This window comes from Telmatherina bonti (genome assembly GCF_933228915.1).
Source record: "Telmatherina bonti genome assembly, chromosome: 11".
NCBI lineage: Eukaryota > Metazoa > Chordata > Actinopteri > Atheriniformes > Telmatherinidae > Telmatherina > Telmatherina bonti.
In genome coordinates, this window is record NC_136629.1 from 29747758 (window position 1) to 29773539 (window position 25782).

Here is a 25782-nt window from a genome sequence, read left to right on the forward strand (position 1 = left end):
CGTGCTGGCAACTGAGACATGTTACATAATTAGAAACTATAATAGTCAAAATATGACATTTCTGACATGAATGTTGTAGGGAAATGTTTGTTACCAAGGAGAGAAGTGTTTTTTTTATCTTCATGTATTTTCTTACATAATTGGAGTGTTAATCGTGTAGACAGGGATGTCCAGCTCCAGTCCTCGAGAGCCACAATCCTGCAGGTTTTCCATGTTACCATGTTCCAGCACACCTGACTCAAATGAATCAGTCACTGTGCAGAACTTCATAGGTTGTTGGATCCATTTAATGTGAGCTCAGTGTGTTGGAACAGGACCGAGGACCGACTTGGACACCCCTGCTGTAAACCAAGAGGGAGTACTTTTATCTTTGATGTGTTGATGTGTTTTTATGCTTTACTTTTGGCAAATGTCACTATTCTTCCTGATGAATACTGCTTATGGATCTCAAATTTGGATTTTGGCTCAGATTCTTTTTGGAGTTTTCCCAAAAGCAGAAAAGAATAAGCAAAGATCAGATTAAATTCCTTCCCATGAGGTTACAGGCACAAAAGCTCTCACTTTTCTTCATATTTCTTATTGTTCTTCTTCTTTATCTTTTGTTTCTTTTTTAGGAACTATGGTGAGCAAAGAGGACATCAAATGTGTTATTCTCTCAAATTCAGATGAATCCGACTCAGAGACCGGCCCATCGCACTCTGCAGAGTTCAGATCAGACTCAGACAAGCTGCTGGTGAAGAAAAGAAACAAAGCCTTACAAGTACGTTTTAAGGATATCTGCGAAGCTCAGAGAGAACATCGGGGACGACACTCGAGGTCCATTTCCTGCAAAGTAACACACAGAAAATACTTGACCATGCCTGCCAGGCGCTCTATTCCAAACGTGACCAGGAGCACTGGTGTTCAGACCTCCCCAGACCTCACTAAGCGATATAAAACTTTTCCTTTTGAGAGGAAAAAAGGACATACGTTCAAACATACTGCTTTAGTGGAAGATTACAGAGGACAAAACAATGGGTTTCTGAGTGATATAAAGACAGGAAAAGGGGATGAACAACCTGCTGGAGAATCCTCTGAGTACAAGGGTAAGATTGTGGGGCAGACAAAAGCTCTGCTTCACCACCCCAATGACAGCAGCGACACAGAGGATTTGCTTTCCAGCGTCAACTGTTTGGATGGACCCTCGTGTCCAGACTCATCACATTTCTCAGAAGAGGGCCAGCTGAGTAGCCCTCCTTCTAAAAGTGAACCAGAATACCAGGTTTGTGGGAAACGGACCAAACACAAAGGATTATCCAAAGAAGACACGGATGCTGGCATTTCCTCAAAGCGCCAGCTGGCTGACTCAGAGTTTTCACAGGACAAGCCGAAGGGCATGGGCCCTGTTGCATGGAACTCTTTGACACAGGTGGCGTCAATAGGAAGCCCCTCTGTGAGCTGTAAACGGAAAAAGGGTCTGCAGTTGGGTGAACAGCAGTCCCAACCCTTTCCTCATAGTGCTAAATGTTCTGTGCAGTCACAAGGGCAATGTCGGACAAGGCATGTGTCTGCCTCCTCTAAACTGCAGCGATCAGTTGAGGGGGACGAGGGATTTCTACCAGGAGGCACGGGAACCCAAGGCATGGGGAGCAGCCAGCAGATAATACCCTTATCTGGAGACAAGGATATCAAAGCACAGCTGCAGGCCATGGAGAGCCTCATCAACTCAAGCCAGGAAACCATCAAGGTCCTTCTTGGAGTTATTCAAGAGCTGGAGAAGGGTGAAGCACAGAGGGAGGGGTGAGTCAACACTTCCACACTGCACACTGTTTCTGGTACACTTTGAATTGTTTTATACCTGAAGGTAAACATGCTTAGTAAACACGACATATGTACATTTCATTTAATGCAGAGAAGCACTATGATTACGGTCGATACAAATTTATTATAACTTCAGTCTTATTTATATATTTTTGTCTGTTTTATCTGTTTATTCTGAAATTTTGTGCTCACACATTTTGGCACACAAAAATATATTCATATACCACGATAACTTCATCCAGGCTAGACCCCCAAAGCACAGAGTTAGGTTGTAAATCTCCCACAAGATGGTTGTTTAACTGCTCTTTTTAGAAACGGAGAAACAGCAGCAGTAATAAACCTCACCTCACAGGAACATTCGGTGCACAAATACATCAAGATTGATATAAACTAGGGAGTTGGTCTAGAACAGGGATCACCATCCCCAGACTTCGTCGGCCAGTGTCTTGCAGGTTTTCGATGAGTCCCTGCTGCAACACATTTGGTTTAAATTAAAGGGTTCTCCGCCAGCTTGCTGTTCAGTTCTGCACAAGCTTTATTTAAAAATCCATTATCTGTGTCAGACGTGTTGCAGCAGGGAAATAGAGAACTTGCAGGACACTGGATCAACAAGTCCAGAGTTGTTGATCTCTGGCCTAGAAGGTTTGCTATTTTCTAAAGACACTACCATGTGTATTCATTTCATACCTGTGTGAAATGTGAGTTTTGGTCCTTCATTCCTTTGAAGTAATTAATCACTGGTAATTATTAGGCCTGTGCACAACTGGACAAGAACATTCATTCACTCATTTTCTTAACCACTTAGTCCAATGAAGGGTCACAGGAAAGCTGGAGCCTATCCCAGCAATCACTGGGTGAGAAGAAGAGTACACTCCAGACAGGTTGCCATCCCATCACAGCATGCATGTATATTAATCTAAACCTGTGCATAAATGAAAATAAAACCTGCCAAGTCGGGATATGTAAAATGTGTTGTTGGGATTTTCTGTTGAAAAACTACAACTTGGAAAAAAGGCAAAACCACAAACATGAAGCGCTGTTTAAGGTAGGGCTTTCTTTGTTGTGAGTATGACCCAACAACTGGGAATTTGCTGTAAAAAATATGTTGTAGAGTCACAAGCGTCATCCTTGCACTAAATTATAAATTGACCCCACAAACATTGTATTTGTATAAAGTGTGTTTAACTTAACAGAGCCATGAAATCTGACTGAGAAAGAAAGTAAGAAAGTAGTGACTCAGAAGGAGTAAGGTAATTTTAAATAGTTAATGAATCTTTATACAAGTTGAGTAATCCACACACACATAGTATCCTATACCTATCATTGCAACCCAAATTTAAGCAATTAGCACAAGAAAAAATTATGTCATAATGAAGAAAAAATGTACTGGCTTAGAAGATAAAACATATGTTTAAAGAGAAACACTTGATTCTTCAATAAGACCTTGTTTAGCTTTCACTCAAATGCACAGTAATGGCACACATTTTCCTACACAGCTGATTATTTCAGGGCAGAAGTATCAGCACACGTTTGGTGACCGCATGGTGTGTTTCTAATGGGCAAAAAGTTTTGATTTCAACATTGTTTACTTATGATCCAACATAGTTGCATCCTTTATACAAACGAAAGGAACAATCAACCGTTTTTAAACTACAGGGATTAATGTGCTGTCACAGACCAGGGCAAACAGGGGCAGGGACAACAGTTTTTAATACAAAATGTCTGCAATCCTGGAGTACCGTGAAAGCAGCTATGAAGGTTTATTTAATTCAGGAACAACTTCAGTAAATTAAAGTTTGCTGCTGGTGTCAATAAAAGAGATGCAGAAGAACACTGTCTCCTTTCCCAATTCAATGAGGCAATGCAGTCTAGCTAGAAAAAAATCTAATAAGTGCTTATTTTGTGTTCCTAAACATGAGTGTCTCAATCCATGTTAACTTATTCTAATGCTAGCTTTAAGTTTCATAGGTATATATGCATAAAAAAGTAAATAATAAGGAAAATGGGAGGAAGCAGAAAAGTTACAGGAGTTGTAACCAAACAGAAACCTGACATGTGTGTGTGGATCAGTTTGGTCACTTTGTTATATGTGATGTATGGCATAATTTTATGATCATGTTTGTTGAATCGTCATATTGTTGTGCCTGATGTTTCATCGGAGGTTCACCAAAGGTTTCAAAAAGGTTAAAAGGTTTTATTAGTCACTCCATACCATAAGGAGGGTCCCTCTGAATACCATAGACATGATATACATGTAGACGCCTTATTGAGCGCTGGAGACTGAACCAGCGTTGCCGCCATATTGGATGGGTTTCCGCTTTCGAGTTTTGCTGCAGAGTCAACGTAGTTTCCCCACATAACTGTTTTCTGTGGAACAACGCATATATATCACACACAAACAATACACTTTTCTAAGTAATTGGTTGATAAATAATGTTTACACAGTGAATAATCTACTAAATGCAAATGATAATTTTTACTCCTATGAGGTGTTTTATGGAAAAATATGATATTGATGCCTCACAAAGAGAGTTTTACATGGTAGCATAACTACCTCCACCAAGGAGGTTATGTTTTTACCGGCTTTATTTGTTTGTCAGTCTGTGTTCAAGATAATTTAAAAAGTCATGAACGAATTTTCATGAAATTTTCAGGACATGTTGGAAAAGTGAAAAGGAAGAGCTGATTTAATTTTGGTGGGGATCAAGATAACCGTTTGGATCCAGGAACTTTTTAAAGACCTTGGCAGAGGTTTGTGCTCTTTGAGTGTTTTTCTGGGTAACTTTAGAATTGCACAGTTTTGATACAATACTTTAGTTTCAGACTGTGTACAACTGTATCTGTATATTGATAAACTAATAAATGTAAATAAAACAATGAGTCAACCATAGTCAAGAGAAAGCCAGCAACTATTCCCTTATTTTGTTCAGCATACGGTTGCAATAACCCGCAAAATTTTAAATGCAGATTGTGTAGACTTACATTTCACGAGGTTGAATAATAATTTATTTGACCCGATAAAAATAGACAGATAAATCCAAATGCATCAATAAACAATCAAAAATTTTTGTATCAAATTCATTTAAACATTTATTTATACTGTAGCTATCTTATGTCTTAGTTAAATAGCATTATAAAACATATTCTAACATAAAAGTATGTTGTTTTTAACAAGCTTTACTGTGAGAAATATCAGGTAAAAATGAAATTATTGTTGTGATTGGGCCTATACCTTACAAAAAATGCATTGGAGGCACATGGGAGACCCATCCAAGATGGCGGTGCAATGAAACACCAGCTCGTATAGGCAGCGTGATGCAATGTGGCGTCTATATATATTATAGAATCAGGTCAGATCAACATTTTAACCCATAAGAACCAGCATGCCATATATGACACACAGTTTCTGAGACATTTTGCATCCCTTTATGGTACAAACTTTGCTCAAAATCCTGTGAAATACAATCAGATTTCTGTTTTCTGCCCCTTAATGGAAACCAGAAAGCAGAAGATTACACTATAAAAAATGATATACCACATGGTAATAAATGGCAAATATCCCTAAAAAATGTGTTTCTTTTTTTTTTACATTGTGTTAAAGGGACAAACAAAGACCTCATTTTAAAAAATTGGACTTTTTGGTAATTTTTTCATGGGTTAGGTCTTTATGGGTTGAAGTTCATCTTCAGCGGACCATTAACAGTCTGACTAAAGACAAGCTCTTTATACCATGAGTTTAAATACAAAAAACATAACCAGTTGTGTGACACTTATACATGTTTTTCAGTGGAATTTTTGTACAAAACAGCAGTTCCTCTGTAATGTAAAACAACTTACTACATTTATATTGTATTTATACAGACATTTAAATTAGAAATAGCATCAGCAAAATTCAGAAAAGCCTTTGAGCCAAATCACTTTTACTTCTTTGACAGTAGCACAAACCTAGGAATAAACATATTCCATCTCAAAAATTCATTCCAACTTTGACTAAATTATGTTGAAGTCATTTTCATATCAGAACAAGCCACCTTAGTGTAGCGCTGTACAACTCAGTTTTCAAAGCTCAATTAGTGCAGCCTCATAGCACTTTGCCTTTCATCTCCAGAAAACTAGTCCTGCTGTGGAGTCTCCACAATGTTGTGTTGCATTGTGTGCAAGTGTTATTAGAGAAGTGTAATCAGAGAAGAGAAAGGCTTGCTTCTATAGTGCAGTCCAAAATAGTCTTTCCTGATTTTTCCAAGCTTTAGACAAATTACTGAGGTGGCCAGTCCTCATTACCTCACATCTTCCCACACTGACAACAGCGTGAATATCTGGACTGTGGTCTCCTGTTATTAATGTTGCAATGTCATCTGGGCATTGCAAAGTTGACCTGTTTCTCTCAGGGCATTAATTTAAACTATGATTCATCTGACAGAAAGTGATTTTAATAATGAACAATACACACTGCAATATAAAATATTAACCTGATTATAATAACTTAGTAAAAATTAAAGGTTCAATCTTTTGCAAAGACCATTAATTTTCTGTTTTGTTAGATATTTGGCTTAGTTTTGTCATAACTAGTTCATGCTCCGGGACTCCATGTGCCTGATCTGTTTGTGTTTACGACTGTGTTCTGACAGCATTTTATACAAAGAAGTCTCTTTTGTTTCATTGTGCTGCTAAAATTATATATATATATATATATATATATATATATATATATATATATATATATATATATATATAATTTTTTTTTTCACTGAAATGCAGTTGTACTAATAAGATCTAGATTTCTTGTAAATTCCAATTAACTTTTGTCTTTTTTTATTTCACTATTGAAAACATAGTTATTGTTTATTTAAATTCATTTGAAGTTTTAGATTTCCTTTTAGAAGTTTAGAAGAAGTTTTTAGCTTTTATATGGCAAGATGGGAGATGTATTTCCCACCCCTGTTCATTATTCTCATTCCTGTATTTGAAAAGATGTGTTAGTGTCACAGAGTTTTGTGACTTTTCTTTCAAACTGCTCGTGTACTGCAGCTACTTTATCCAGTGGGAGAAATATTTCTTTAGACTTTTTTTTTACTGGTCTGCAGACTATATAGTGTCTGCTTCATCAGAAACTTGAAAACATGTGATTGTCAGTATAAAATGTTCCCTGGTATGCTCCAGTGACATGGCCATACTTGCTTCATGCATGGACTTTTTCAGTTTTTCAGATTTTTGAGTGCGACTGAACATGCATTTGAGTTGAAGACATCTGTCGGCGTATTTGTTTCACATCAATAATTTACAGACATGGTGCAAACTGAATTAATCAACTGAATAAAACCTTGAAGGAAAATATGACCGTTAGCAGATGGAAATGAAAGTATAATGAGAAACTACAGCTACAAAGAGCTTCATCATCACCATTAGTGTAGCCATAATCATTTTAAACGAGAAAATCTATATGCGATCGCTATGATTCATTGTAACTTCATAGAATATCTGAGGTTAAAAATGCTAATTTTGCATCATTATTTTTCTTGTCAAACATATTACATTTATTTTTGTCCCTTTTTGGGGGGAATCTGTATCAATTAAAACTGCTTCTTTCAGTTTGTGCAGTAATTATGTGAAGGTCAGGTAAACAATTCAGAATGACATATTATGACTTTGATTAAATTTTAATCACACAGACCAAGTCACAACTCAGAGTATCAAAGCTCACCTGCCTCAGCATCTTCTCCTCTCTCTAAACTGCCTGATCACTTTGATTTTGTCATCTGACAGTATAAGGAAATAAGTGTCGCTTAGTGATTATCAATTCCACTATTATTACTGACAATATGGCACTTGGAAAATGATTTCTTATTTATTGACTTAAACTTCTATGCTGACTTGTTTTAAAACAACTTATGTCCCCCTTTGTTTGTATTATTCCTGAAGTTCTGACACCAGGCACAACCACCTTTAGTACCAACAAGCACTACTGCTTTGAACAGCAAGAAACAAATGAAAACGCTCATCAGAGCATTTTAAATGGGTTATAAGGCAGGACCTGATCCGGAAAATGACATGGATAATGCAGGAGGTGCAAGATATTGATGGGGACATGTCCTTATTGTCCCTGCCCAATCCCACGGGTGCGGGTGAGATCCAAACTGCAGTAACATATCCAATATTTGAAAATGGACTGAAAACATGTCAACAATGTATGCAGCATCTCACGCTTTGACATCATGGATACACCCCGGTCCCCTCTAGTTCCTAAACAGGGCCAAATCGATGTATTCATCCTTCCAATATAAATGAAGGGCAAATAACAGTTGATTATTACAGATTTTGTGCACGTTATTTAACAGTTCTAAATTACAACAAATGTTTACATACTAAGGATGAATTTGATTTGAACTGCTTTTATTTTACTTCTTAGAGTCACAATAAATAAAATAATAGATATTTTTAATATTTTTTTACAGCAAATGAACATCTACTTGCAGGATGACAATACACCAATGTGTTGTTGTTCTTCCCAGACTGCAGAATCTCTGTACCTCTGTAAAACTCTCCAGACTTGTCACACATGTGCCAACACACATATGTGGACTTATTTGTAACTTTCTTTTTCTTCCAGAACAACAATTTGTTTTTTCTTTTACCTTCTCATTTCATCTTCTTTGATTTAAAATACTCCAGCAAATGGATGTGATCTGATTCCAAATTGGCTGGTTTAAATCACTATGGAGATTTATGAGCTGTTTGAAATGCTGCAACTTAGAGAAGTTCCACATTTGATTCTGGCAGTGACATTAATAAAAAGCTTGTTACAGTAGTTTCTAAAGGTTTGAGTATTCTTCCCTTGAAAGCACAGCTTATACCACATCATACCATATCAGACCATACCATCTTTATGTATAGAGCCCTTTAAATATAACTTGGCTGTACAATAAAAGAAAAGGCAGGCACAATATTATCAATGACCAATAAACATAAATACACAAAGCAGACGTCACATTTGCAACAAGTATGAACTGCTGGTCCGGTTAAAGTTATTTGTAGAATTATTATAATTTTATTTTGGTAACATTCAGACCAACAATTCATGTTACTAAAATATAGAACAATGGGCAACATCAGATATTGCCATTGTGTTGCAGACCAATGCAGCAAAGTCCCAAATTGAAACATAAATGGATCAGGCAGGTGGTCTGAGTGGTCTGTTTCCAATTTCTTCTAATTTTACACACATTGGCAGATAGAGTATGCCACCATTCTGATGCATGAACTTACAGGCAGCCTTATCAAGTTTTCATTTCTTCCATTTCACAATCAGTTTCCACTTTTAACAGTCATGGCCGAGCAGCTTTAATAATAGAACTTGTTACAGTGGAGAGTAGATGAAGTCTTCACAGGAACATAGGGGTAACCTGGTGAGTTTAAGATCCTGTTGAGATGGAGAAATATAGGGGGGAATCGATTTCTATTGGCATAAATCTGATCACTTAGTAATCTAGAAAAAGCCTCAGTAACAAAAACTGCTTATCAGACTCTTGTGATGTTCATGTTCAAATCTGCAAAAACAACAGTAAATAATGCAGATAGATCACAAATGCAAGTACAGGTGTTGGTCTACTCAGAAAAAGAACAGTAAAATCAGTCATTCTTCACGTTAGTCTCAGCAAGGGAATGACTGCCTGTTTGGCATGTATGAAAAGAACCTACACACATGAACCTAACCCCTGCTGTGAAGGGATTTGTTGGCTCTAGACCCCTTAAAGGAAAGGGTCACTGCAAACAATGATCGAAGTGGTCTCTTCCAGAATAATAATGCTCCCATCCACAGATCAGAGGAAGGCGGATCACTCTATGATGTAATGAGAATTATTTGTGCTGTAGGTAATGTCCTTCACAATCACCTAAATCCAAATAGATAGCTCCTTTAGCCTCCATAATCACTAGAAAATCACTCAGAGTGCAGTCCACACCCAGCTCATTTCCACACATATTTTGAAGAACCTTTTTTAAAATTCCTGTTCACGGTTACTTAAATTTCACTCCCAAAATTTTATTAAACATAAATTAAACCAAGACACATACAAGAAAAGTCATTGAAATCTGCATATAGCTTTTGCATAAAGTTGCTAACAAACAGACAGACAAGCAGATAAAGGTGGCAAAAACATCATATCCTTGGTGACGGTAACAGTAAATAAGGGGAAATCTGTAAAATTTCTCAAGAATTGCAGGAAGCTAATATGACAAGACATGGTCAACAGCTCATTGAGATGTTTCATGTTAGTTTGTCTATTACTTTCCAAACTGTACATATCCTCATAGGTCACACTAATTTCATCAACAAAATCCCCTTTTAGGGAAATTTAGGAAAGTGTTCAGTTCATGGTCCATGAACTATTTTTGTGTTGCGAAGTCCAGTTGGAAATTTTGATTACTTTTGTTTTCATTTCACTTTATATTTGGTGAATAAATGTTTCTCTTTTGTTGGAGACTTTTCAATGACATTTTTAAAAGAGGAAGTATAAACAATCCATTTGATCATCATGTTTCACTTTTAATGTTTTCTAAACCTCAGCAAAATTACTGTGATGCTTTGTGGTTTATATGGTGTGCCAGTGAATAGGATGCATTTCTTTTTTTTAATCCTCCATTCACCTTTTATACCTCTTAGTCCAGTTAAAAGTCCCAAGGAAACTGGGATTGTCCCAGCAATAAGTAGGCGAGCGGCAGTGTGCACCCTGGACAGGTCGTCAGGCCATCATAGACCAACGCAGAATTACAAACCATTCATGCTCACATTCTTGCTCACGAGTTAACTTAACATGTATGACTTTGTGGGGGTTGGGAAGAGGCCGGAGTACCTAAAGAGAACTTACGCATACACAAGGAGAACATACAAACTCTTCACATTAAGGCAACTTATAGAAACCTTTCCACGGCCAAGCCTCCAACTAGCGACCTTCTTGCAGTACTGCTATGCAGCCCCATATGGAGTACCTGCTCTAAATAAACGCTTTACAGTAGTTATATCTAACCATATCTTAATGTCAAACCTGTTCTATACCACCAGATGGTGATGAAGTGTACTACTGGTTTGCTAGCAACCCAGAGGTGATGAAAGGGTTAACACCATGGTAAAACAATGAATCAATATACAGAAAAGAAAAAAAAAAAAGCCTCCTCTTAAAGTGAGTAACTGTAATTCTCGCTACAGTACATGTTTACATTATATTGTAAGGCCAACAGTGTAATTACAGAAGTAATATTTTGGCCAAATTGTGACAGCTATCTAATTCTACCTTCCCAACACTGCTAACTCATCATGCATCATCATTTCTGAATATATGACTTAGGCATTATGCTATGAGGGTAACAATTAATAAAACATTGACTTGGCACAGTAGAGCTTTGCTTTTGTTCACACATTATGTAGTGTTCAGGCAGGCAGAGCAGAGCAGCAGGCAGCAAGGCAGGGGTGTTGACAGTAAAAGTGGAATGATGAGGGCAGGGCACATCCCAGGAAAGCTGACGTAGGCAAACCACACAGCCGTTAGTCCACACTAACAGTTCGCTTTGAGGAACTAAAGAACTTTGAGAAGTGAAGTTTTTGTTTGTTTTTTCCCCATGAAGAATTTCTCAACCTGGTAATCTGTGCTTCAGTACAGTCTCTGTAGAAAAGGTCATGAACCTTCTACCCCGGATAGGAAAAGGTTGTGCTATGTACAAGCGCTGATTATAAATTTAGGTTAATGCACTTTGATTATTAAAGCAAAGCTCTTTAAATTACTGGACTCATCGTGCAGCTGCACAGCTCCAGATTAGACCTTGTCTGTGCTGTGAGTTACTGTCCTTGCTCGCAGCTGTTGGAAGAGACTTTATTTGCGAAGGGGGCAGGATGGATGAACTTTTTGCCCTTGAGCTCTGATCAGCATTTTCAATCCGAGCACAGGCTTCACCGTGTCCCTCAGTGAGGTCACCTCTCGTGTCATCATCATGAACAGTTGAGGTCCACACCCTCCACATGTCATCTATCAGGTTGAAGGGCTGCCATGACAGCATGCAATTACATGTGCGACTCTAACGGGCTCCTCCCATGTCATCCCGACATCACTGTAGATTACCAGTGCATTCAGTGACATATAGTGTATAGAGTGTAAACAGTGTATAGAGTGTATATAGTGTAAACAACACTGCATGCACGTGTCTATGTAAATCCCTATAGAGTAATCAAGATAATGACAATAAAATGTAAAATTGAAACTGTTAAACCAGTAAAAGTCACTGGAGTTTTAGTGTTTTCAATTTAACATGTGGACATATTAACATGAAGTGTCACCTGGCTTGCAGCTGGCGCTTTGCAAAGAGCTTTCAGCATAAAAATCCCATTGCTTATTCAGACATCAGACCCACGGGGCAAAAAAACTAAATCATGGTAATTGCTTTTTTTTTTTTTCTTTAAATATCTGTCCGCAGAAGACTGAGCAGGATAGGTGGCAAAAATGTAAAACGACGTGCAGAATGTCAAGACGCTGATTTATCATTGTTCGTGAGTCATGTAGCAGTTATTTGCTTCTTACATGCCATTACCCATAGAACAAAGACATGGAAGACATATTGCAGAATGCGATTGCAAAGCACAGTAATCCTGTTATAAAGCATCAGCAAGCCCACACTCTTAATTAAGCAAATCTGGGAGATCTGCTGGATCAGAACCCAGCTGCGAGCAATGCAGCATGAAAACGAGGTTGAACAAATCTGATAGCCAAAGCACAGGTGTTGAAATGCAATGTTAAACTGTCCCTGCAGATCATACATATCTTTCCATCTCTTTTGTTCACAGGCTCACCTACAGAACGGGACAAGACACAGCCAACTGCGATACATGTAGAAACAGCGCCTGCATCATTTACAGGTGGGCCTTTGGCGATGCCACTCACTACAGCTGCATTAAATGTGAAATAAACAGGCTTTTTTTTATGAGTTATTTGAGGCAGTGATGCTTCGTGAGTCATTCATGGCAGCTAATCTTGCATCTTAATTTATGTGAAAACTCACATTTTATACATGGGACCATCCAAAATCTGGAATCTCTGCACCAAGTGTGGTTGAATTTGGCACTGGAATAGTCGATAAGAATAGATTTCTACTGAACTGTTCTGAATGTTTCACATTAATCTTGATCATTAGAGGAAATCGTTATCTACCCTAATTTACTTTTGTTCAGTATTGTATTAATGCAGCTGTATTTTATTTAGTAGGTATTTACAGGAATCAGCATTAATTAGCTTAATAACAGCCTGCAGTAATTAGCTCAGCCAGTTTGACACTTGGCTTCTTCTTCAAGGCTTTTTCAGATACAGCAGCAGCTCTGTGATCTCAATATTACATCAAACTGTGGAAGGGTTTAAATGAATTATGGGTGTACTTTTTATGTTTATTTTGTGTTTATTTAGCAAAAGTTGATACATAACTGTTTCAGTTGGTATTATCCCAGTACCTTATGAACATCTTTGTTTGTATTTGAAAAAATAAAAAAAGTTTTTGTCCTTTTTTTGAGCTAATGAACCACAATTAATATGTTGTCCAAACATGTAAAACAACATAACTTTCTACAAATGTCAAATAACTAATTTTCTTAATTTAGTAAAGACATAAAAGTAATCACAATATCAATATTTATAGTGGTATGTTTCAAAGGGCTGAACGGCGCACTATATTGGATTGAATTAGAATTCATGCAGCTAAAAGGAGCAAGAAAGTGTGGTTACCACCTAACACAGAAAAGAATAGTACTAATACACACAGTGTATGGTAAAATGGTAAGTGAAAAGTATGACAATTAGCTATCTTAAAATCAATATTAAATGATGGAGTCAACTAAAATTTTCTGTTTTCATTTTAAATTTTAAAGGTTCCCTTTAATCAATATTTTAGGGCATTTTAGAATCTGCTGAGCTGTGCAGATGTAATGAGCCATGATTAATTTCTACGTATATTGCCAAAAAAAATATAAACAGTTTGCAGCAGTTTAGTGAAAAATTGTGTACTTTTTACAAGTTTAAGCCAGTATTCAGTTTTAGCACTTTTATTCTTCAACATAATCTGAACACTTTTAAACAAGCTTTCCTGACATTTCTTTCAGTCTTCAGAAGAATAGACTTTTTACATTACAAAGCTCCTCTTGTGGTTTTGGTTGTTTTGTAACTCTTTTGTAGCTTCAGTAATGTTGAGATCTGGACTCATTGCAGGCTTATCACTTCATAAACCCTGCTCACACTGAATTTTAGTCTAACTCTGGTGTAATTTGGTATACAGAAATCTTCACCGAGTTCCCCTTCAGGAATTGCTTCTTTTCAGCTGCTGTTCCATGGAGATCATTTCAGATAAAGCTTCAGTGAACAGCAGATGGATCACCTGAGGGTCCAAATGCATCATCTCTTGCACTGGTCTTTTCTGGATTTGTTCCATTCACCTGATTCTGTTCCATTCATCCATTTAAGGAAAAAAAAGTTTTTACTGATTTCTTTGAGACAGGCTTTCAAAGGTCTCAGAAGCCTCAAAATGACTTCTTTGTAAAGTTGTAAAGTTTTTGTCTCACTTGATTTATCTTTTAGGTTAGGAGCTTAAAAACATAATTGGCTTTTATTACGAGCCTTAATGACCAAAAACCAGATTCCTCTGTCACACGGACTGGACTTAAAATACATAAAATAGCAGCAACTGTTTATAGAAAAACTAACAGAAATCTGTCAAGCCAGGACAAATATTCAAAGAAAAGCTATTGAGAACTCAGTGATGGGACACATTAGAAAAAATACAAGGTTAAACTCCCCTATATTAGTTTTTTTTTTTTTTTTACTTCTTAGGTCATTTTGAACAAAATCTAGTGATTTTACATATTTATTTTAACAATACAGAATTATTTATATGATAGAACAATAAAGATATACTTTTTTTTTTCAGTAATAGGTTTTTCATTTGGGTGGAATCCTTCTGTTTTCATGTTTTCTTAATAATGTGAGTAGGATGATGGTGCAAAACAGGAAGCCTAGGAGTTGAGAACTGCTGGCTGCAGCCTGAGTGATCTCTCTTTTCCTCCTCGAGGTGCTTTCGTTGTTTGGTATATGACCAAGGAGGGAGGGAGGGAGGATGGGAGGGTTGGATCTGTGAACTTTTGCAAAGAAATCAGTGACATGCACTGGGAGGTAAGTTGGAAAATAAATATTTGGAAAGCAATATACTTGCTGGCTGAGGTATAGGGAATAATAAATAACCAGATAAACAAATGATTTAATCCAAAATGGAGGAATCAGAGAATCATCTGGAAATGTATTGAATAAATAACCCGAGGGAGCAATTTTCAGCACAGCAATTGACAGGAACGTATAGTGGATGTTGCACTATACCATATTTTTACTGCAGTGGATGATGGGATGAATAATGGATCCAGAATCATTTGCAAGGAGTTTCTGGGGAATGTATGACCTGAATGGGATGGGGAAAAAACAGAAAGCAAGCCAGTGGGAAGTGAGCTGGTAAAAGCAGGAAATGCTGTGACCCTGAGTATATGAGGAACAAAAAATGTTATCACTCCATAACACATTTAACCTTTTACATACTGGAATGATAAAAATGTTTTGTGTTGCACAGTAGGACTTAAAGGGGTTTACACATACACAGGACTCTAAATAATCTCCCACCAGCATTCATTTATTTCATTTTTAATTGGACTTTTATTTTTGTTTTAAACTAAACACTGGTTATTCTAGTGGTGTGAAAGTGTTCTTATGTAATAAGGGAAAAAGAATGACTCAGAGGTCATAAAAGGTCATAAAGATGTAAAATTCCTTTAGGCTGTGATTTTGTCACTTCTATGTTAAAACCTCCACTCCTACACCCCTAAAACCCCACTGTTCTCATGTTCTCTGAAACAGGACATGTGAAACTCTTTGGAAAATACGCTGAAGTCCATAGAAGAAGGATATACTTTGAACAGTTGCGTTTCTCATAGTTAAAGCTTAAAAATACGAAACCAAAACCTCACACCACACCTTCCTCTCTGAACACGTAGTTGACTTAAGCAAAGAGATCTGTTTTCAACTTCTGCTTGAAGCTTCCCTCTTCACAATATACACTGAATGACTGTGCAGCCTCACTCTGCAGAAGGCTTTTTTTTTGGACACAAAAAGAAAAAATTGTTATGCTCTGATTTTTTGAGGATTTTTCCTCGTTATAACTTTTCCTACAAGACGCCTCCGCTCTATTCTCCACTTGATAAGTCCATTGTGTCAGACTGACCCAGATTGTAGTGAAAGACTTTATTGGAACTCGGAACTGAAGCTCAATTTCATTTGAGTTTTAGGGGAATGAAATATCATAAGGTCCCTTGCAGGCGCCCCCTGTGCTAACAAATTTGCTCTTTTGGGACGAGGCAAGGCAGGTTTATTATACAGCACATTTCATTTACAAGGCAGTTCAAAGTGTTTTACATAAAACAGTGAAAGCGTTAAAAAAAAAAGTTAATTTAAAACAGACTTTTGAAAAAATCAAAGAAATGAAGACAGAAAAAGCTCGAATAAAATGCAAGACATAAAAGTTGCATTGTTCATGAGCCTTGCATGAATTGTTTTGATAAAAGGCAGAAGCAAAGCCTAAAGTTTCCACCCTTGATTTAACTGCTGAGAGTGTCATCAGACCTGCAGTTTCCTGCGAGTTTGTGCCACATGTAAGGAGCATAAAAACCGAATACTGCCTCTGCATGTTTAGCTTTGACTCCAGGAACAGAAAAAAAAGACCTGATTCTGATAACCCGAAGAATCTGGTTCATAGCAAACCAGAAGATCCCAAATTTAATTTTCCCTCTGAATCTTTCAATGCTTTGTAAAATAGTAGCAAGATTGCGAGTGTAAAGATGTGAGGACTGGTTATATGATCAGCTTTCTTGGTCTGAGTGAGGATTAGAGCAGCAGCATCTCGGATGAATAGCAGGTGTCTGGTGGACTTTTTAGGAAGACATGTAAAGACAGCATTACAGTAGACTAGTCTGAAAAAGATAAATGCATGAACAAATTTTCATGGGACGTGCTGAGACATCAATTCTCATCCTTGATACGTTCTCTAATTGACAATCAGCTGACTTTGCACGTACCTTAACATGACTGCTAAAATTCAGGTCTGAGTCCATGACTACTCCCAGGTTTCTGGTTTTGTTGTTAGCTTTTAACTTAGCTGTTTAAAGCTGTTGAATTCCAAGTTTCAATCTTTCTTCTTTGGCTCTTAAAAGCTTTTTTCTCATTTTGTCTTCAGGGGGTCGGTGTCAACCTACAGCCCCTCATGAGCAACAAGTCTAAGTTATTCTTTTGACGGAGCGGCTTGATGATAGTTGTTTTTAGGGTCAGACAGAAGACACCTGAAACCACATACTTGTTTACAATCTGAGGAGCCTTGAAAAACTCTGCTGGCAGGGTGTCAAAACAGCAAGTGGTGGATTTCAAATGGCAAATTATCTCGTTCAGGTTTTTCAGACTTATTGGAGAAAAGTGTGTAATGATGTTTATGTCTCCTCTGAGTGGACACAGTGATGACATATGACCTGCTCCTGGTCTGGAAGCTCTGACTGACTGCCTGATTGTCTGCATTGTCTCAGTAAAGAAAGAAGCAAACTCCTTACAGGACTGGTTGGATTGAAGTTCCGGGGTTCCTGACTTGAGATGATTAGTTAACCTGTCAAAAGTAACAAACAAGGCACAAGCTTTAATGCTGTTCTTAGCAATGATGTGAAAAAAGAATGATTGTCTTGCATTTCTGAGCCCCAGATTATAAATCCTCTTTGTGGATCTCATAGTGAACTTGTAATTCTGTTTTTTCACCTCTTAGTGGCATTTTTCCATCGAGATCTCTTTTTGGTGGTGATCGCTTCCACCTTAGTGGGAGCAAGAACAGAAAGGATCAGACAGAGCAACGGCCATCACCCAAACCTTGGAAAAATCCTGACTTTTAGTAAAAACAAGATCCAGACTGTGTCCTCTACTGTCTGTTTTTTCTTTCACATGCAGATTCAGATCAAAGTTGTGAAGAACAAAACACACGTCTTCGCTCCCTTTGTCCTGGGGGGTCATCGGCATGAATGTTGAAATCATTACCAAGCTTGGATTAGTCGAATTCATTCATGTATGATACATATATGCAAATGGAAACTTTTTCATTTATACACAAAACATACATCATAGTAAATCATTTCTGTGTTGTACAGCTGAACAAAGACAGAAAATTATGATGAAAGTTGATATATATATATACTCGGTAAGTCTGAGATTTAATGATGATCACTGTCCAGGTGAACTTTTTCTCTTACACCTTGCCTGATGTCTGATTAATCTAAATTTATGTCTGTAAAACTCCCTAAATCACACCCGTCATACCATTTATAGCAGCAGAATGTTCTTATTTTGTCACAAATGTTCAAATAATGAACTTACATTTCTTTGTAAACAGTGAATATTCAATATGTTTATGCTTGAAATGCATATATGAGAAGTCCTTTAGGGAAAAGAAAAACTTAAATTGAGTGTGCGAAATTGTTTTTGCTTTGTGACTCTGATCTTAGTTGCTTTGTTATGAGAGCTTTTGCAACCAAGCCTTATATGCTGTTTAAATTTTGATTTACTTTAGAAGCAGGAAAAGGACTATTTCATGTTCTCCTCCCATGCAGAAGAAGTTGGTAGCCAGCAGCAAAACTGGTAAAAAAAAATAAATAGATAACTAAAAAGCTGCCCTCCATCTATATCTAATAGGAGGCTAACAGAGTTAGAGTGCCAGCTACTCACACTTCTCCACACGAAAGCAAAAGAAAAGCAGCTGGACAGTGGTCAATAAAACATGAAACAGACTCAAGCCTCTGCAAAATGAGCCTGAGTCCCCATCAAAGAATGACTTTCAGTAGCCATCAGTGGTAAAGCTAAGCAGACTTGATTTCTACTCTCACTGACTCCCTGCCAGAGCAAAACAACCGCTGGAGATTCCAGAAACAGCAAATGATTAAATCTACATCTGACTCTCCGGTCACAGCGAACATTTAAATCTTCTCTGCCTTCACAACTCATAAGACAGAGTGCATGCGGAACTAAATAAAGCTTTTAAACAGATGCACATCCCCTAAATAGATGTGTTGCTAAGCTGTTCACCTTTAGCATACGGTGCTCATCCATCCAGATGTTGACCCTCTTCTAATGTCGAAGTAAACAAGGCCAAGGTGGGTGATAAGAATACTTGCGTTCTCCCAGGCACTCCGTTACCCTCTTCCTCATTCTGCTCAAACGTAAAACCCACTTTAAGCCTCAAGCACTTCACTGAGCAGGAAAATAGGAGGGGAATCTGAGACAGCTTTCCTCATGGACAGCGCTCCCTCAAGCAGCAAACAGCATCAGAAGTCTGACTTCAGAGAAATGTAGCATGGTAGTTCTTCCTGACATTGCTGCATTTCATACAGCTCAGTCTGATTACCTTAGTAGTTTTTTTTTTTTTTCCCATTAGGTCAATAGAAGTTCTTGTGGGGTTCAGTAAAAGTCAGTATTAAGTTTTTTTCTTTTCTTTTTTTTTTTTTTTTTTTTTTTTTTTTTTTTTTTTTTTTTTAATGCTTCTCAAGGCTCAGGACAAATGATCTACAGTGAGATAAAAAAAAAAAAAAGAAAATACAGGTTTGAAATCAGGCCAAAAAAAACCCTCATTTCATCTCTTGCCAAGAGTCCTGGAGTGGTCTTTGATAATGACTTTAATTTTGAAGTGGGAACATCATTAAAGTATCCTTTCATCACACAAAGAATGAGAGAGCCAAGGTCAACATTTCTCTTTCAGTACAAAAAAAAAGATTTTTTTTTTTTTTTTTTTAAGAGTTCTCAATTAGTGTCCTGCAGAATTTTCATGGAACAATTAACCTGGATTAAATGTCACTTGTTTATTAAGGAAGACTAAGTGGTACTGCAAAGATTAAGTTATAATATTGAATGTCTTCAGGTTTAACACAGTCTTCCAATTTTTTCTTCTGTGTAGATTAGTGAGCATCAATCCAACCTGCATGCGGGTGTAGTGCATCACAAGCATGAACAGCAGTGGATGAATGAGAATCCCCTACCTCTAAGAGGTTTCATTTACCAAAATATGGCAAATTCAATTATGATCATTTTTATTATTTATGGGGAAGGTATTAATATTAGCATTAAGTTAAACTTAATGGAGATCTGCTATGCGACTAAAAAGAAGCATGTGTCAATTTGTGTCCTTATTGCAGTCTGTGGAATTTGTGTCATTATTGATCAAATGGGTCTATTCATCAATATGTTTTCAGGGGTTAAGCCATCATTGCAAAGACTGGGCTTTCAAAGCATTTTTGAAACTGTATACTTTAATCGGTATTGAAGTGTGTTATCTGTGTGAGGAGATTTTGTTGGAGCATGCCAATTGTGTTTTACTCATCATAAAGTGAATATAAAATTTGAAACTTTAGGTTTAAAAAAAAATAGATGTAACGGCGACATACTGCATGTTGTCATATAAGGTTCATGACAGACAAAATCCCTAGTAAAGCTCCCAGTAGAGTTTTTTTTTGTTTTGTTTTGTTTTTTTTGTTTTTCTTTTCACTTTTGATATCCAGATATAAGGGCAACTTAGTTTAATAATAACAAAAAACTCTGTATGGTTTTCACTGACACAAAAAGTGCCCACAGCCTGTTGTCATCAAACTAAAGCATGCTAATAAAATCAGAATGAAGTCTGCAGGCTATAAGTAAAGAAGGAGAGTTTCTTTCTGTCTGTGCTATGTATTGTTAAAAAGGTGTTTATTTCAGTTCATCCAACAGATCTTTAACAGTTTCTGAAAGGAGCAGAGCTTTGGCAAGCAGGGTGGTAATATATCACGATCTTATCTGTCTCTGCCAAAGCAATTGTTACCAGTTCCTTAAATTCTGCAAATAGCGCTGTTTAGTATTCCTCAGCAAAACTAAGGTACTAAAACTTTCAAGCAGTGCTCAAAGAGGAAAAAAAACAAACAAATTTCTCTATTTTAATCTTTAAAGTTTTTCTACCCTTTGCTCTGTCAAACAAACCACTTCATTATTCAAAAACTGCTGTGGGGTCCCATCACAGCAGCCCTGTAAGTTATCCTTTGCTCTGTCCAGTGTGTTAAACAACTGATAGGATGGCAACAGTCACCTACCTGGACACTGTTCAATGTGACATATTGATAAATAAGATTGAGTTCCCTAACAAACCATAAACAGAAAGATGGAACGTAGTATGACCCCTAAAAGTGTGTGTTGCAACAGTAACCAACATTGTCAGCCACTAAAATATTAGCATTCAGTTTCGGAGGTTCTGCACATCGTGGATATCCAGTAGAGTCATGCCGAGCAGCTGCCGAGCTCGGTAGTCAATCTGCTGCTCGTATCCAAGCAGTCTCCTCCCACCCTTTGGTATTTTGCAGCATCTCATACATCACAGCTACAAATAGGGCATACATTGGCATGAAGAATAAAGATAGATAGGCCTAGTCTACAGATGATAAATTACAGGAATAACTGTTGTGACACTGTCCATCACAGAGGACGAAACGGGAGTCCCTTAAAAAAAATCCTCCATATTACATAATTACTGACCTAACTTTAGTTTGTAATGCAAGTACTGTGTAATTTATCTGTTAAGTTTCATCTGTGGTAATTATGGCATTAAGTTTTCCAGTTAAGACAACACCACCAGACACTGTTGCTGCAGCCTATTAGCTGTATTGTATCATAACTATTGACACTTAACAGGTTTCTCATGATGAATATTCCTGAGAATAAATGTTTTACTGTGAAGCAAACATAAAGAAATAAGTGACTTCAGTTTTAGTCTCCTGGTTTGCCGGCTTACTGTATAACATGCAAGATATGAAAATAATCCTCAAGGCTTCGTGCAACTAGAGCAAGGATTAAAATTTATTATTAGGCTATTATTAGTGTTCTCATGATTAAAACGGAGCATCTGACACAACTGAACAACACAATTCGGAGATGGGGGTTGTGTCCACACTCTTCTCCTTTTGTTCTCCTGCCATCCTTATCTGCATGCATTAACGAGAGCATCAATTCCACATAATGCAAGCCCACCACTGAGTAAGCCTAGACTACAGCAGAAGCCCATATTAAAACCATGCTCAGATCAAAGCATTATGGGCTTCTATTCCTGTCATGCTGTGTTGACTAAGAGCCAGCATTTGAATCAAACTACACAATGTAGCGTTTCCAATTTGGAACTAACAATGACTTTGAAAAACAGTTAAGTTGAGAGAAAGGCAAGTGCATTTCAACATGATCAGATGCGAGGATCTAATTAGCTCTTGTGTCCCATGCTGAGATGGCGGAGCTGTGGCTGTTTTGTTGCACAATTGTCAAGAGTGTCCATTTTGTTCTGCTCACATTAATGAGATAGGCTTTTTTCTCTCTGTATCTGTTGAGCAGAAGGCGACCTACCTAACAACCACTGCAGCTATTGTATTGGATATGCTGTACGTGACTGAGGGGAGGATTTCCACACAGTTTACACAACCAGAGGGAAGTTTTCACTTCAGTCGTTGCCTGTCAGCTGAGGAAATAACTGTCATTCTCCGGTGATTAAATCTACGATACCATCATAGATTTATGAAGGCACGACAACATGTTGGGCCTAAACCACTCTATTATGTCATGTGCATCATTTGAACTGTGAACGACGGTGGGGGGGATCAAGGGACGGAAGAGACTTTACGCCGAAAGGTGCCAGCAGCAGCAGAAAAGAGCAGAGAACAGAATAAACAGGGCTACAAAGACATCTCACAGCAGCAATATCCCTCCCAGGAGCAACAATTATTGAATGGTGCTCAGCGCACCACGACCACAGACAAACAAACAGCTCACCACTGATCACAGCAACAGCTACTCACACTGCATAGCTAAAAGGATGATTAATCTGCTTTGCTGAATGCCCTAGAAAAGCTACCCTGTCTCCAACCGCTTCAATCTGTTTGTGCACGCAGATGATCTTAGATATCGGGCTTTTGTTAGATGAAGCACCTGCTCCCCGGTGCCACCAGAATCGTTAAGTACTGCCTCTGGCTTCCCACCAGGCCTTTGTCCACAGTGTGCGGCAATCACAATGATCTGCCAAGTGATTAATTGTTTAATAATTGCTAAGGCTACTTTAGTGCTGCAGTGTGCTGCTGTCATCCCGTTCTGCTTTCTGTCAAGTCAGTGTTATTTGAACAGCAGCTTTAAAAGATGCAATGTTTTAAAGATACAAACAGTGATAAAAAGCAAAAGGAAATGGAGAAAGGGAACAGTGGATGGTATGAATAAGAGATGCTCAGCACATACAGCAAGAAACAGCTATTCTGCCTAGATAAAGGCTTTCACTGTATTCTGAAAGCGGAGTGGCTCATTGTTACGGATTCAGTATTCAGGAGACTTGCTGGTGTTAGCTCTCATTTGAAGTGGGAACAAAGAAAAAAGTGCACAAGAGAATAAAGAAAACCCTGTAGAGATGGAGTTTTTGCTTTAATTCAACAAAACAAGTAAAAAAAAAAAAAAAACTCCTTTTGTATTAATAATAACATTAAATTTTAAGCACTTACAAATGCACTTTCCTGTATTTTGTCTTGAATTTGTTTTATTTAACTCACTGATTCACTGGAAGATTCAACCTATTAAGCCAATTTCCAATCCTCCATGGGGTCTCTCCCCTGGAGGCTGAGCTCTTCTCTTAACTGACACTCATCACAAGGATGAGGACAGTTTCCAGTTTCATTATAGCACTTTGATTCAAGCATATCCTTTAGCAAACTAATTACACTGCCCATCAAAGCGGTTAACCCATCAGGGCACACTTTGTGCCATAATGTCCATCAGTCTTCCTCTAGACAAGGTGAGGACCACATTATTGGCCTTGTCTCATCAGGTGTCATCTCTTTTTGCAGCATTTATAATCCTCTGAATGGCAGGAATAAGCTCTCTAAATTGTGGTAGTCATTTGAATCAAATAGAAAAACAATTAATAAAAATGACACGGAATTAAAACACCAAACCAGAAAGCAACACAAGACTTTTTTTCACCACATTTCTTGTTTAAGAAAGCTTTGTTTACAGGTGTTAGTTTGGAATGCACAGATGCTCCATTCCCAGCTATTTCTACTGATATATTTTCAAAGTTATTGCATAATCTAAGAATAAATACATTAACAGAGCACCAGAAGTCAATAGCTATAAAGTGAGAGGAGATAGTGTACAATAGTGTATTTATCCCTCGCTTGAATACAAGCAGTTAATCAGGGTCTGCTCTGCCTCTCAGTGGTCTCATTCGGATGGGATTAAGCCCCACATTTCTCTCAGGCCTGAGAGATTTTAATCATAGAGAGAGTACAGCTACTGGGGCGGAACAAAATCAGACGATGACCAGCCTGGGATTATTCTCATGGATGTGGAATTCTGATGTCAGGAGCAGCCCACATTCTGGCTGTTTTATTTATTTAGTTTTTTTTTTTTCATAATGAAAATAATCTATGCCAGAGGAGCCTTTTGACTGCAGGCATGGAAAATGGAGAGAGGATGCAACGGAACTCTATCACTCAGAAAAGACTTTAAAATATGGATATGTGCCGAAACTAATATGTGCTGCCAGCAGTGCCTGTTTGTGCATTTGAACCTTTTGCCTCCATTTCAGCCTTCATCTGGACATCAGTTAGTTATTATCATAGCAAAGAACTCTCACACATAAATTTTATGGTTACCAAACAGTCAAATCACCAAACGTTTAAATCCATCAAATAGATGTTTCAGATGTTGGTGTTTGCCAAAAAGTATAATAATGAATTAATTGATTGAAAAATTTCAACATTCTGTATTTTATGCTTGCCTTTGCAGTGTTGAACTGGACTTTAAACAACAGGAGGATAAGCTCCAGCCCCTGATGAAGAGACTTTGCCCCCTGGACAGCCAACAATGCCCTGCTCTGCCTTATTCCAATGAAGTGTTCACATCCACCCCAAAACGCAAATCCAAGACAGAGTCAAAGAAGCATGCCCGTTGGAAACTCTGGTTCCTCTGAATAAAACATGAAGGCCTTGGAGACGGTCATTTCATTGGGAGCATTAACACCCCAGTTATTCTCAAAGTGGAAGGAATATTCAGATGGAGATCAACCCAAGTGAGCGGATGACGATGGAGGCCTGTTGATTTAGAGCTCTGAGCTGAGACTGTCAGGTCAGCTGGGGGACAGCAGAGACACAAAACATTTTCAAATCAGTCTAACCTTTTTCTGGTATGATTGCAGGACGGGATCGGCGTACACCTGCAAAAATCTAGGTGAGCTGTGACATGCGTTTTTGTGCAGTGTTTAAAAAAAAAAAAATTGAATCTGTGTGAAGATGATTTGTCTACTGGATACATTTTGTATTCACATTTTTTTTGTGTCGTGTCTTCCAATGATTGCAACACACTTTTGATCTTTCCCCCTCTTTAGAGCATATTCCTTGGCAACAAGAGGAGGCACCCTGTGGAGAGTCTTGTATGACTGAAGCTAGAATCTTTGAACGGACATCAGCCCAACCTACAGCAAAGCACAAACATTTGAGCATTGATGGGAACATGCATAAAAGAATGACATACACCAGTATGTGACAGAATTCCAGTACTGTTCTTACAACCCTTCGCTGTCCTCTCCTCTTATTAACTTGCTGCTCTGTTTTTCTGACTGTACGTCTGCTTCTCTTTACAAACAACTGATCACCTCCACATCTCAAACTTTGTCCCTTTATCTATCTCTCTCTGTGTGTGTCAGTCTGTTTCTTTAGCTCACCCTCAATCAACTAGACAGCCAACTTTTCTTCACCACTGTTATCTCCTCCTACAGTCTGACACAATGTGCAGAATCAATATTTTAGATTACCTTAATCTTTTTTTGGCAAACTACTGTGAAGTTAAACTCTGAAGA

At 37.8% G+C, this 25782-nt stretch overlaps 1 protein-coding gene across 1 annotated transcript; it reads left to right on the forward strand.

Moving 5' to 3' along the window:
* Positions 1–619: 619 nt before the first annotated feature.
* On the forward strand, positions 620–24897 carry insyn2ab (inhibitory synaptic factor 2Ab; the record flags this gene model as incomplete). Its single annotated transcript, XM_079249317.1, has 3 exons — positions 620–1779; positions 12629–12700; positions 24714–24897. The coding sequence occupies 3 exons, from the start codon at positions 620–622 to the stop codon at positions 24895–24897; spliced, it is 1416 nt and encodes a 471-aa protein (XP_079105443.1).
* Positions 24898–25782: the final 885 nt, after the last annotated feature.